This window comes from Phyllosticta citribraziliensis, assembly GCF_038025025.1.
Source record: "Phyllosticta citribraziliensis strain CPC 17464 chromosome Unknown J3D65scaffold_9, whole genome shotgun sequence".
NCBI lineage: Eukaryota > Fungi > Ascomycota > Dothideomycetes > Botryosphaeriales > Phyllostictaceae > Phyllosticta > Phyllosticta citribraziliensis.
The window spans coordinates 1,147,680-1,160,324 of NW_027117346.1; the positions used below are offsets into that span (position 1 = coordinate 1,147,680).

Genomic DNA, 12,645 nt, shown 5'->3' on the forward strand with positions numbered 1-12,645 from the left:
CTGATGAGGCACGATAACCACCCACGATCGAGAGTCCCAAGGGTCCCAAGGGTCCATCCCAAGCCCTCTACGCAAGGGCTTCCTCGACTCCGTCTCCGACTCCGACTCCTCATCCACCTCCACCTCCACCCCCACGTCCCGTCTAGGTACCTCTCCACTCCACGCCTGACCGCCTCACGACGGTGGCACCATGGTCCACGTCGCCGCATCGCAGCTGACTTCCTCAAAGTTATGCAGCACATCGAAGCCCATGGATGACAGCCCGTCAATGTTGCCGTCGCCGTCAATCTGCGCCCGTCAGTCCTGTAGCCTTGCTGCAAGGGAGCCGCGCTTACATAGTCGAGGATGCACGCGTTGCACGCCTGCTGTTTGAACTGCCGCATCCCCAGCAAAATCAGCCCCTGCAGCAGCGTCGAATACTCGCCCACTGCGGGCGAGATGACCGGTGACGAAATCCCTCCCGTCATCTCGCCCGTGTCCTTCATGGCCGGCACAAATTCTGCCAGGCTCGAGTCCATGTTGTAGAGTACCACGGTCCCCACCAGCGCCCCGTCCTCGGATCTCTTGGCTCGGATGACGCCACACGCCCCTGGGTCTGCAAGCGCGAGCTTGTACACTTCGGCCAAGCCTTGCCGGTTGCTTGTCTTGATGTGGTCCAGCACCGCCTGCGAATACTCCCACCCATACACCAGATCAAACTCGACCCCGGCGCTGCCCAGGCTCTTGGCCATTCCCTCGGGCGGCGTCCAAGTCGATAGATTGCGAGCCACCATGCTGCACACCGGCCTAGACAGAGCCGTGTTCCACCCAATATTAGCAAACCACGCCCGTAGTCGTTTTCGCTCCGCGCCGTGCCCAGTCGGGATGCCGAGGAAGATGCTCGGTAGCCTGGAGCCGAGCTGAAATCGCTTGATTCCTTCACGTTGGAGGAGCGTCCGAATGGCGCGGTTGTGCAGCGAGTGACCAATCGAAAGCTTTCGTCTTGCTGGGTCCACGAATAGTGCGCCTATTACTCCTGTTCCCGTCGCCCTGAAAAAGTAGGTCGAACAAAACCCGTATAGTGCCTGCGTCGTGCTATTCCTGACGACAAAGTGCGACTCGATGACTTCTGGATGGTGTAGCAAAAATGAATTCGAAGTGGCGCTGGCGAGCTCTGACCGTTGATTCGGTGGCATGCTCTCGGTAATGGCCTTGATCAAATTATCCAGCGCATTGGCGTCTCTTTCGTCGTTGAATATTTCCACGAGCCAATGCTGCCGCGACTGGTGCAGTTTCTGACTTTGGCTGATTGTACCAGGCAGCGTGCCTGAGGGGTTGTGCTCTCCGTAGAGAATCTTGACAAGGGAATTAAGTGCCGTCTCTGTAAAGTCATATGTACAAATGTAGGTGCCAATCAATGGGTCCATGGCAAAGTCGTAGGGAGAGCTCACCGCCACGACGATGAGCGGCTTCTCTCTTCGTTCGCCTCCAGCCGTGTACTGCATGTTGCAAATCATGGAGACGTGTTTGGTGAAGCCTTGCTGGTACAGATTGCGGTTCGCATCGGCAGTGAGAATTATGATGGCGCTCGCCCTGTTGATCAAGTTTTCGTGCACTGGCCGGACACCGTTAGCTGTGTATGAAGTATGAAGGACTCGCCCGTTGCGCTGCCGCGCCAAAGATCTGCCAAGTTCGCGGAAGACGCGCTCTCCGCTCATGACAGAAGCACTCCGTTCCCAGACGGCTGGCTCCGGTGAACCGGCCGATACCGTTTCTGACAAGGCATATGAGGCTGCCGATGCAGGAAGTGGTTTTACCAGGGGTGTAAGTAGAAGAAGCTCTTCGTCAGGCTCGATAATGTTGGACAGGGGCAGAAAGCGGTTCTTATCCCGAACGACGGTAATGGACTTGTTGTACGCCTTGGTGGACAGAGCAGTGTGGGAAGGTTGCATTGTCGAGAGGATACTTATGCCGGGAGGATTCAGCGCCTTTTCCCAAGACGTGCACTTTGACTTCATGGTCAAAACCCGGCGAAGCGACTCTCTTACCCTGTCAATGGTAATGGCAGAGTTTTCGAAGCCGACCTTGAGGCCATCGATTGCTTCTTTCTGGACAGAAAATGAGCGGCACAGCAGCACAATGTCGCAGCCGGCATTGACAGCCATGACGGTTCCACCACCGACGCCAATGTTGTGGCTCAGTGCCTCCATTTCCAGGCACTCGGAGACGACGACGCCCTCAAACTTGAGGTCTGAGCGCAGTAGACCTTCGACGACTTGGTCGGAGAGGCAGGCATGCATAATGTTGAGACCGGCAGAGGACATGGCACATCCTCCAACCATCATCGAGTCCAGTCCTTGGGAAATGGCATTACGGAAGGGAACGAGGGCACTCAAGCTAAGCTGCTCGAGCGTTTCTGTAATGATGGGGACGTCGAGCGCGGAGCCCAGAAACTCCAAATTGCCATACGAGGGGAAGTGCTTGCCCATGGTGACGAGGCCGGCCTCTTTGTAGCCCTTCATGAAGGCTACGCCGTAGGCCGAGACCTCTTGCGGGTCATCACCAGTGGTTCTGACTCCTAGAGGTTGATTTCGCGCATTGGTTAAGACGTCAAGGCAGGGGCCCATGATCCAATTGATGCCGCAGGCCGAGATCTCCTGGGCGGTGGCCTTGGCCACTTCAAAGGCCAGATCCGTAGAGCCGGTAGCGGCAATGCCCATGGCGCTGGGATACTGACGAATGTAGATTTCGTCAAAGAGGCTGTTGACGCCTCCATTCTCCTGGTCCACGCCAATGGCTAGCGGGACCGGGTGGCCGGCGTCGCGGGCACATTTCTGCAGTTCATAACACAATCTGGTGGTTTCTTCTGCGGCTTTGAAGGTTTAGCAACCATGCGCTGCTACGCTGGCCTGGCGGCAGACAGGGCCCATCTTACATTTAAGGTTTTTTGCCGTCAAAAGAATCGAGCCGATGTGATGCTGCTCTATCAGTTGGCGGATCTGCGGGGTGACTGTGGTCCCATCGAAGCCCATCATAAACAATTGGCCCTGTACGATGCGGCGTCAGAGGTACATTGCGAGCTCGCCATGGCCTGAGCAGACATACCAGGGTCCTGCGAGCCAACGTCAACAATCCGGGCCGTCACATGGCGAGGCGTGGATGGGGCTCTTACCAGTCCAAATTGTCCCAAAAGGGATCGAGGTGGGCCTGCTTGCCGACCATGGTGGTGGTGGTCGTCGGCGACGAATGACAGGGAGCGTCTTGCTCAGATGCGGAGCCTCTCACTGCGACGTCGAGTAAGTAGTATTGAGCATGTCTGCAACGTGAGGACTGGACGGTCGGCGGTCGCTATGTAACACCAGTCATCCCTTGCCCTCTGCGACTGTAATGGCGAAGGACGGGCGTAACAAGCTGACAGTCGTCGACGTTACATCTGCCGCCGGGCCCGCCGTCCCTCTCGGCTTCGACCGCCAATGCCCGCCCAAACCTCAACCACGTTACCCCGTCCAACTTTCGTCCCTGCGATAAGCTCCATTGCGACCATGACCATGACGTTTGACGCCCCATGTGCCGTCCTCGCGCTGCGACGCTGCTCCGCAGCTTGTGAAGGGGAAAAGTTTGTGCAATTTGCCAGTCAAATCATGTTTTCCTGTCCTTGAGCCGTTTTTGCCTTCTCTTCGCTCTGCATCCAATCTTCTTGTCCTTCAGTCAACATTTTCTCCCATCATGCCGTCGGCGATTCCCATCTCTCCCGTCCGCGAACCTAGCGGCATCACCAAATTCACAAACTGCCGCGTCGTCCGGGACAATGCCCTGGTGTACGACGACCTGTGGTTCAGCTCCGTAGCCGGCAAAGTCCTCCACAGCCAACAAGTATTCTACGAGCACCAGTTGGTGCCAGACGAGGTCATCGACCTAGGCGGCCGTATCGTGGCACCAGGCTTCATCGACGTGCAGCTCAATGGAGGCTTCGGCTTTGACTTTTCGGTCGTCCCAGACGACATTTCCCACTACGCCAAAGGCGTACGGCGCGTCAACAGGAGTCTGATTCGCACAGGCGTCACATCCTATCTTCCAACTCTGACCAGCCAGGACAAAAACGTCTACCACAAGGTCAGCTAAACTCCCAGCTCACCACACAAAAAAGAAGGACGCCGGCGCTGACACTGGAGATCAAATCAGGCACTCCCCTTTCTCGGACCCTCGGGCTCGCGACGCAACGCAGCCGATGGCTCAGAATCTCTTGGTGCGCACTGCGAAGGGCCATTCCTGAACCCGACCAAAAACGGTGTACACAGTGTTTCGGTCCTGCGAACAGCACCCCGAGGCATGGCCGATCTTGAAGAGTGCTATGGCGCCGAAAACATGCAAGGTGGAGGCGACACCAACACGCGCGGTCAAATCCGGCTCATCACGCTCGCGCCCGAGTTGCCCGGCACGCTGTCTTGCATTCCAGCGCTACGGGCCCGCGGCATCGATGTATCAATCGGACACTCGGAAGCGACCTTTGAAGAGGCCAGCGCGGCCATCTCGTCCGGCGCAGCCATGATAACGCACCTCTTTAACGCCATGCGACCCCTGCACCACCGTAACCCAGGCATCTTCGGGGTCCTCGGGACAGCAGCGACAACGACGCAGACGAAGCCATTCTTTGGGCTCATTGCCGACGGGATCCACCTGCATCCGACCACGGTCAAAATAGCGTGGCAAGCGCACCCGGCGGGCATGGTGCTGGTGACAGACGCCATGGCGCTGGCGGGGCTGGGCGACGGCGTCTACGACTGGACCAATGGGTCGCGCATCATCAAGCGTGGGTCGGTCCTCACTCAGCAGGAAACCGGCCGCATCGCCGGCAGCGCCGTCTCGCTCATCGAGTGCGTCAACAACTTCCTCAACTGGTCTGGCGCCAGCGTCCCCGAGGCTATCGGCGCGGTTACTCGCACTCCCGCCCGCATGCTTGGCCTCCAGCACACCAAGGGCTCGTTGCTACCCGGTGCCGACGCCGACTTTGTCGTTCTGAGCGAGGACGCGATGCCGGGTGCCGAGGGCGAGGGCCCGGTGCGCAGATTGAATGTCGATCAGGTGTGGAAGTTTGGCAGGCGCGCGTTTGACGTTGCCGACGAGGAGGAAGAAGTCGCGACGAAGTAGACTCGCAAGGTGAGACAACAAACGATGTTATGAATGCTGATCGGGTTAGATTGTAGCATCGCTTTACTTTCTCTGCAGCTTTCCCCTTTCCCCTTTCTTCCACTGCGGCGACGCATTTTACCTTAGATTTCACATTACAACATGGGCTGTAGCGCTGTGCACTACGCAATAGAACTATCAAGGCACAGAGTAGACATGTATCTGTATTACGGGCGTCGTAGATGCGCTTAGGGGTGACGTGGGATTCCTATCCTGATCCAGGGACGGTTTATTTAGAACATATCTTAGTAATCGGCTATGGCTTTGCCTTGGGAGCATTCATTCACGACCACGGCTGCGCTGAAGGAGCTGTTGTCAACTCCAGGCACCAGATCTCCGCATCCAGTCACATTTCCGCCTCTCTTTCCTCATACAGTCGAGCCCCTTTGTATAAGTCCATTCCGCGAGTCTAATACTTCATCCACAGCAAAAGAGACGCGAATCATCTGGCCGGTCCGCGGCGCGCTCTCCCACCCATGTTTTGAGATTCTCTTTTGTCCTAATTAGGAAATGCTGCGGTCGTGCGTTCGAGTACGAGTTGCTTCAGATGTTGCCTGCTAAGGCGTCGCTTTTCCATTCTTTTTAGATGGGCATTGCTATGCGATATGCTGAATTGAGGTCACATCCTAGGGACCAGTCGTGAGCACACCATCATAGTTCTGTCTTGGGGGCATTCGTTCATGGCCACGGCTGCACTGGAGGAGCAGTCATGAACTGTCACAGTTGTGTTCAGGGAGCATTCATGTACAGTATACCACTGGAGCATTCAAGGAGCAGTCATGAATCACTACAGTACAGATGTGTTCAGGGAGCATTCATCCGCATCTACGGTCGCGCTCAAGGAGCAGTCATTCATAACTGCTGGTGCGTTCAGGGAGCAGTCATCAACCATTACAGCTATGTTTAGGGAGCAGTCATAAACCGCTACAGAACAGCCATGTTCAGGGAGCATTCACTCGCACCTACGGCCGCACTTAGGGAGCAGTCATTGATCAGCCACGAAGGCTAGGTAATGGTGGTCTTGTTCAAAAATATCATCTAGGTAGGACAAAGATGGGACAAAGGAAGACGACCAGAAAGACAAGACGGATATCTCTTGCACAATAGCGCTTGCGATACGAGAGCTCGCTGTAACTAAGCATGCCGTCAGCCAGCTTAAACGCTCCATCTAACAAATGAATCAAAATTCCAAACAAAAGAAAAAGTTGGAAAGTCCAAGCCATCCATCTTCGTCTATGCAAACCATGACGCGTTCACCTTCTTCTCGCTTCTCCTGTATCCAGAGTCTACATTGGCAACACCGCCAGGACACACGTGGTAGTCTTTACAGTTTCGACTTCTCCTTGGGGCCTGATAATGGGTCGTAGACGTTGAGGGCAAGAGTGTCGGACGGCACGCCCGCACTGTGGAAGCTTAGGCCGCGCGTATCGAGCAGGCTGGGGTTGAGCTGGTCGACGCTAGACGCGCCGATGAGGCGCATGTTCATTTCCATTTCGTCCTGTATGCGAGGAAGGCGGTTAGTTGAAGTTACCCAAGAAAAGCAGGATGTCGACAGGAAAGTAGAGAGAACGAAAAGTGAGAATCTTGACTTGCCTTGAGCAGCTGCATGGCGCGGTCCACGCCCGCGAGGCCGTACGCAGACATGGCGTAGAGGAACGGACGACCGATGCCAACGCCCTTTGCGCCGAGACACAGAGCCTTGATGATGTCGGTAGCGCGGCGGATACCACCGTCAATGTAAACTTCGATGCGCTTGTCCCAGCCGCGCTCGCGCAGGACAGGCATGACCTCGGCGAGCACCTCGACGCCGGAACGCGCGAAGTCGAGCTGGCGGCCGCCGTGGTTGCTCAACACGACGCCCTGCACGCCGTATTCGACAGCCTTGAGCACGTCCTCGACGCACTGCACGCCCTTGAGGATGATGGGCATCGACGTGATGGATTTGAACCATGCAATGTCCTTCCAGCTCAGGCTAGGGTCGATGAAGGACGATATGGCACGCGCGGCCCCCTGCGAGCGATCCACGTTGTCGCCTGTTGAGCTCTGCACGTTGGATCCCACGTCGTCGAACTTGGACCGCATGTCCTTCTCGCGGCGGCCCAGCTGTGGCGCATCGACTGTGATAAACAGCCCCTTGCACCCGCGCTTCTCGGCGTGCTCTACGATGCGTTTGGTGATTTTGCGGTCCTTGTTGACGTAGAGCTGCAGCCATTGCACTTGTCCTTCGCCCGCCGCGTCAACGATTTCGTCGAACGAACACGACGCCAGCGTCGGAATCATCTGGATTACGTTGTGCTTGTGAGCGCCTCTCGTCAGGACGACTTCGCCTTCGGGGTTGCCGAGTTTGCCCAGTGCAGTTGCTGTCACGTAAAAGGGAATAGAGACTGGTGTTCCGAGCATGGTGGTTGAGAAGTCAACCTTTTCTACGTCGACGAGAACGCGTGGACGGAACCAGATTTTGTGGAAAGCAGAGTGGTTTTCACGGAGTGTCTGGGCAAGTTAGCATACCAGCTTACCCTTTGAATGTATGGAGGTTGGGGGTTTGAGCTCCATGACCGCGGGCTTCTTACAATCTCATCGTCTGCACCACTTGAGTAATATGCCCATGCAGTCTTCTTCATTGTCTTCCTGGCCACGGCCTCAAAGTCCATCAGGTTGTAGCATTGCTCCAGTATGGGCATGGTCTTTAACCTCTCCTGACGTTCCCTCTCTTCTGGATCATCTGCCTTCTCTTCCTGCTCCACTGTGTTCATGTCCACCTCACCCAAATGCTTATCCGCCTCCAAGTACTTGTCCAGCGTGTCCGGAGGGTGGATCGGCTCGAATTCCTCGGTGGCGTCCTTGCCCGCATACTTGAGGATAATCTTGGAGCCACCAGGGTGTTCAGGGAGAAATTCGGTTACATCGTATGCTCGGCCGTGGACAATGACCCAGCAGCTGTCGGCGGAATCGTGTTTGGCCACATCGGCGCCGGTCAGCTTTACCGGCTGCGTGGCGTTGCCCTTGCGATTCATGGTGAAGAGGGGGAGAGAATGGAGTCGGACGAAGGGGAAGGCGGAGACGTCGGGGCGATAATAAAGTCACTTGGGTGAGGGATGGATCAAAAAGACATCATGATATCAGGACGAGGTGGCGTATAAAGTTGAAGTCGACGGACAACGGGACGTGGACATGACTAGTCGATGCGACTGGCGCGGACAAGCTCGGTTGATCGTAGCGCGAGAGTGTGGGGTAAAGACCGACGAGGCCAGCCGTGGGCCAATGGCTCGGCGACGTTTGCTAAGCATTCCCGGCACCCACCACCCGAACGACGCGCCGATCCGGGACCTGACCTGAGCGACTCTCAGTCTTGGGCCCGTTTGCCCGAACAAGACAAAGAAGCCAGTCCCACGTTTTCGACTCCAACAATTCGGTATCATTCACGACACGGTGCCGCAAGAATGGCCTTTGGCCGAGTTCTTCTCCTTTCAACCCACCTTTTCTGAAACCTACATGTGCTCAAAACCTGGTGTTTGTAGAAGAGGCACTCATCTCAATCTGTTCACTCGTCGCTGATTTTGGTGTATTGTACCCATCCCAAGACATTTCGATGGGGTTTGTCCAGAGTGCTTCGATTTCGACATGACCGAACTGTTGCCTTGAAGTTTGTAACCCTAGGATGAGAGAACGAAAAGTAGAGCTGGTCCTCATGGGGTCGGGACGAGGACTTCCATGATATCAAAGCGGCTTTGAGAGAATTCGAGGTGAGTCTGAAGAAACCATCGACAGAGGCCGTGTCGCTTGTGAGATGAGTACGGCTTTGCAGACCAAGCCTAGGGGCAGTGGCGGTAGCTCGGTAATTCTCGCCAGTCACTTCAATGATGCCCACAACCAAGCTGCCTGCCAGCCTCTTCTTCCAATCGTACAGTGAAGAATGCGCACTTCCAGCCATGTCGACGGTCGACTTTGTCAGGAATTCCTATTGCGGGTCAATTCGAGGTATGGCCATGGTTGGAACAGCGGGACAGTGTTGATCCGGGATAGTAATGTAGCACAGACTGGAGTACAGCACTTGAATCGAACTGGGGCGCATTGGAAGACAATCAGTCGGCTTGGCAACGGCGCAAGAGGCGTGACGTCGGTTTGTTGTTGCGGTGGAGCTGACGGGAGGGCCTCATGTTTTCCGACAGGGATGGTGGTTAGTAAGCAGCCGTCGCGGGACATGCGGCCGGGCAGGCCCGAGGGTGGCTCTTACACGCCAACACCGATCGGATGGCACCAAACGACCATGGCAGCAACGGAGAAGACATGGCGACATTATGGATTTGCACCAACGTGCCTGGCGTCAATGGCAAAAGACCCATGGGGCGGCTCGACGGCCACTCGGCTTGTTGTTTGCGACAGCACGAGGCGCCGGCCAAGACAATGGCGGCTTGCCGTGGACACGCGCAACTTTTAGCTTGGGCCTAGGTGGTCGCCTGGCACATGGATCGGACCACTCCATTACAACGACTTCCTCAACACCATAGCCCCCTCGTCTTCTTCGCTCGCTGCTATACCAAACGGGGCCATGCTGAGGCCGCTTATGGCCCTTCAACGCTTCCCGCGCCTTTCCTTCTCTCATTTTCTGTCCGCGCCGCCTTCGTGAAGTGCCGATCGACCAGCCTAGAGCCCACCTCATCGCCCAGCGCCGCACTTGCAGCACCAGGAAAAGCCAGCGTCCCATCATCAGGCTCCCACTACACTACCGACCGTACCTTACCCTTCCACGCTACTCCTGACCTGTCTCACTCCCTCAAACACTTGCCCCTCGAAACAAGACTGCCCCCATCCCGTCTCTCTCCACGTCCCGCACCGCAGAGCCCGCCGAACATGGCCGGCACCGACCTCGAGGCCAAGATCGTCGTCTTGGGTTCTCAAGGTGTCGGCAAAACAAGCTTGGTCCACCGTTACGTCAAGAACAACTTTGCAAACACCACCTCGACCGTCGGCGCCTCGTTCCTCACCAAAAAGGTTGTTGACATCGACACCTCGACCGTCGTGCGCCTGCAGATATGGGACACGGCCGGCCAGGAGCGGTACCGCAGCATCTCCAAACTGTACTACCGGGGTACGTGCTCTATCCACTTGGACCCTGTATAGACAAACAGACCCTGCATCTTAGCGCCGCATGCTCGTCTTACTCCCCACGCCGTTTGCTGACTGTCATTCGCGTAGGAGCCAATGCCGCCGTCCTCTGCTACGACATTACCGATCCCAAATCCTTTGAGGAAATGGGCCGCTGGCTTCTCGAGCTAAAGAAGAATCTTGGCGACGACATTATCCTGCACGTCGTTGGCACAAAGTCTGACAAGGTAGCCGAGGACCCTACCCTGCGCAAGGTACCTTTCGAGCGCTGCATAGCCTACGTCGCCGAGAACCTGTACCCGCAACACCAGCCACACGACAAGCCGACGACGCCGATACCGAGGAGCCTCTGGGGTGTCGCAAACGGCGGCAAGGACGACAGCGGCATGGCGAGCCCGCAGAGCAACCGCAGCAGCGGGTTCTGGGGCCAAGACATTGGCTGGGACTGTTGTCACGAAATCAGTGCCAAGGACGGCGAGGGAGTGGAGGAGGTCTTTCGCGTCATTACGCGCAAGTTGGTCGAGCAGCGCAATAAGGTCATGGAGCTCGAGATGCTGAGCACCCGCGGCGTCACTCCAGCAGCAAGCGGCTACTCGAATCAAAACGGCTACTTTGAGTACAGCAATGCCAATCCAAATGGCAGCTTCAGGGTGGGCATCGGCGACAAACGAAGAAGCTGGCTGGGCTTTCCCTCGCCAGCCGTCGCCAATCCGCAGAGCGCTGGCGCCGACGCCTTGGCTGCGGACGTTGAGCGGCGTGAGAAGAAGAGCGGCAAATGCTGTTGACCGTCCCTGACACGCACATTTCTTCATGTCGTGAGCACAGCTTCTTCGGGGGGTGCCGAATCTGGAGTTTGGAGTTTCGTTTTCTTGCTGGCAGGTTCCATCATTCGTCTCGTCTTCAGACTGTCATTCTTCTGGCCCGGTCGATACGTCATTCTCCGCACGAATTCCTTTTGTTTTGTCGTCTTTCTAGTTCCTGTTCACCGCAAGCGACGTTTATCATTTCCGGACCATTTCTTGGTACTATGTTCTTCTCAAGAGGCGTTTTCCCGGTGGTCTCTTCGTTCTGTAGCACTTCGTCTATTTTACTTTTTTCCTTGGTCCATAATCCTGTCCCTGATTGTCAGAAGTCTGTTGCACTTATCTGTATAGCGAGCTCACGCAGCTGGACGTGTGTTCGCTGTGCTCTTTTATAGCCGTCAAAGATACCCCTTTGGATATCCGCCCTTTGAATCTTCAACTGTCGTGAGTCACGTTGACCAAGGTGTTGCTTCTCGCATCAGCCAAGCTGTGTCACTCCCCTCCGCAAACAGGGCCAAGAATTGACTGCTCCGTTGCGGCCAGCAGCGTATGGAGGACTGGCCTGGATGAGCATCTTCATTTGATTTGGCAGTCCGGCTTGATTCTGCTTTACCGCTGCCGCCAACTTCAAGCTGTCGCGTGGAAGCCATCGACGACACTAACATTTGTTGTGTGTATATTTGCCCTTGCTTGCTCCCTTGAGGATAATCTCTTCATGCCATATACATTAGCCATTGTATCCAGTGGCGGATAGTTAACTTCTACGGCCATCACAAGCATGCTTGTAGGTAATATCAATGTTCTCGTCTTGGACGCGTGCTTAAGGAAAATCTAAAGCTTGACGCGGAAACGCGGTTCTATTTTCTTCCTTCTGGAATTTTCCCCATGGGTATATCATCCTACTCCTTTCCACCGCCTGCCACGACCTGCAGCACCAAGAAGAGTGCAATAGCCCACCAATACCTATTGAGCGAGCGTCAGCATCTACGGCAAATTAGACCTTCCACTTCGGCACCACTCACTTTTGCAAAAACGTCTTTTCTGGCACCTCCTGGCCGGCCACCTTGCCGCTCTCGTCCAAAACGACAGGCTTGTTCAGCACAGGAGCAGGGCCCTTCTTGACATGCTCGACGCGCACATCGACCTCTTCATCTGCTTCGTTCGTACGGGGAACGGCACCGAGACCGACAGTGAAGATGTCGTCACCGTTGGGCGCGGCGTGTAGCACCAATGTCTTCTTATAATACGGGGTCAGGGCAGCGGCGGAGGTGAGGATGGAGGACGAGGAGTCGGACGAGAGGCCGATGCGGACGAGCGTGGAGAGGTCGGAGGGGCTGGTAGGCGGGGACCACGAGAGCAGCGCAGCGGACGCGTTGGCGGCGTCGTAGGAGACCTTGGCGAGGGGCTGCGGCTGGGCTTTGCCTTCACCGAGCGGCCAGGCGAAGACGGTGAGGGTCGCCGCGTCGGCAGTGCTGCTGGCTGCCAAAGCAAAAGTGCTGAGGAGGAAGAGGACAGCGGCGATAAGACGCACGGGCGCCGCGAGTGTTGATGCGGGAGCCATGGAGAGTGA

At 56.2% G+C, this 12,645-nt stretch overlaps 5 protein-coding genes across 5 annotated transcripts; 2 read left to right on the forward strand and 3 right to left on the reverse strand.

Moving 5' to 3' along the window:
• Positions 1-174: 174 nt before the first annotated feature.
• Positions 175-3,492, reverse strand: J3D65DRAFT_700789 (glycoside hydrolase superfamily; the record flags this gene model as incomplete). The annotated part of the gene is made up of 5 exons (XM_066804085.1): positions 3,152-3,492; positions 3,085-3,091; positions 2,915-3,026; positions 336-2,851; positions 175-288 (listed from the first exon to the last, which is right to left on the reverse strand). Exons 1-5 carry the CDS (start codon positions 3,199-3,201, stop codon positions 175-177), a joined length of 2,799 nt encoding a protein of 932 aa, XP_066653157.1. The 5' UTR covers positions 3,202-3,492.
• J3D65DRAFT_473863 (N-acetylglucosamine-6-phosphate deacetylase) lies at positions 3,493-5,501 on the forward strand. Its single transcript, XM_066796516.1, has 2 exons — positions 3,493-4,092; positions 4,162-5,501. Exons 1-2 carry the CDS (start codon positions 3,706-3,708, stop codon positions 5,125-5,127), a joined length of 1,353 nt encoding a protein of 450 aa, XP_066653158.1. The 5' UTR covers positions 3,493-3,705; the 3' UTR covers positions 5,128-5,501.
• A 655-nt stretch (positions 5,502-6,156) lies between these two features.
• On the reverse strand, positions 6,157-8,380 carry J3D65DRAFT_632502 (FMN-dependent dehydrogenase-domain-containing protein). Its single transcript, XM_066801027.1, has 3 exons — positions 7,737-8,380; positions 6,760-7,656; positions 6,157-6,664 (listed from the first exon to the last, which is right to left on the reverse strand). Exons 1-3 carry the CDS (start codon positions 8,178-8,180, stop codon positions 6,491-6,493), a joined length of 1,515 nt encoding a protein of 504 aa, XP_066653159.1. The 5' UTR covers positions 8,181-8,380; the 3' UTR covers positions 6,157-6,490.
• Positions 8,381-10,017: 1,637 nt separating this feature from the next.
• Positions 10,018-11,057, forward strand: J3D65DRAFT_669813 (GTP-binding protein yptV5; the record flags this gene model as incomplete). The annotated part of the gene is made up of 2 exons (XM_066803231.1): positions 10,018-10,255; positions 10,363-11,057. The coding sequence occupies 2 exons, from the start codon at positions 10,018-10,020 to the stop codon at positions 11,055-11,057; spliced, it is 933 nt and encodes a 310-aa protein (XP_066653160.1).
• A 592-nt stretch (positions 11,058-11,649) lies between these two features.
• On the reverse strand, positions 11,650-12,636 carry J3D65DRAFT_660509 (uncharacterized protein; the record flags this gene model as incomplete). Its single annotated transcript, XM_066802574.1, has 2 exons — positions 11,650-12,038; positions 12,098-12,636. 2 exons carry the CDS (start codon positions 12,634-12,636, stop codon positions 11,975-11,977), a joined length of 603 nt encoding a protein of 200 aa, XP_066653161.1. The 3' UTR covers positions 11,650-11,974.
• Positions 12,637-12,645: the final 9 nt, after the last annotated feature.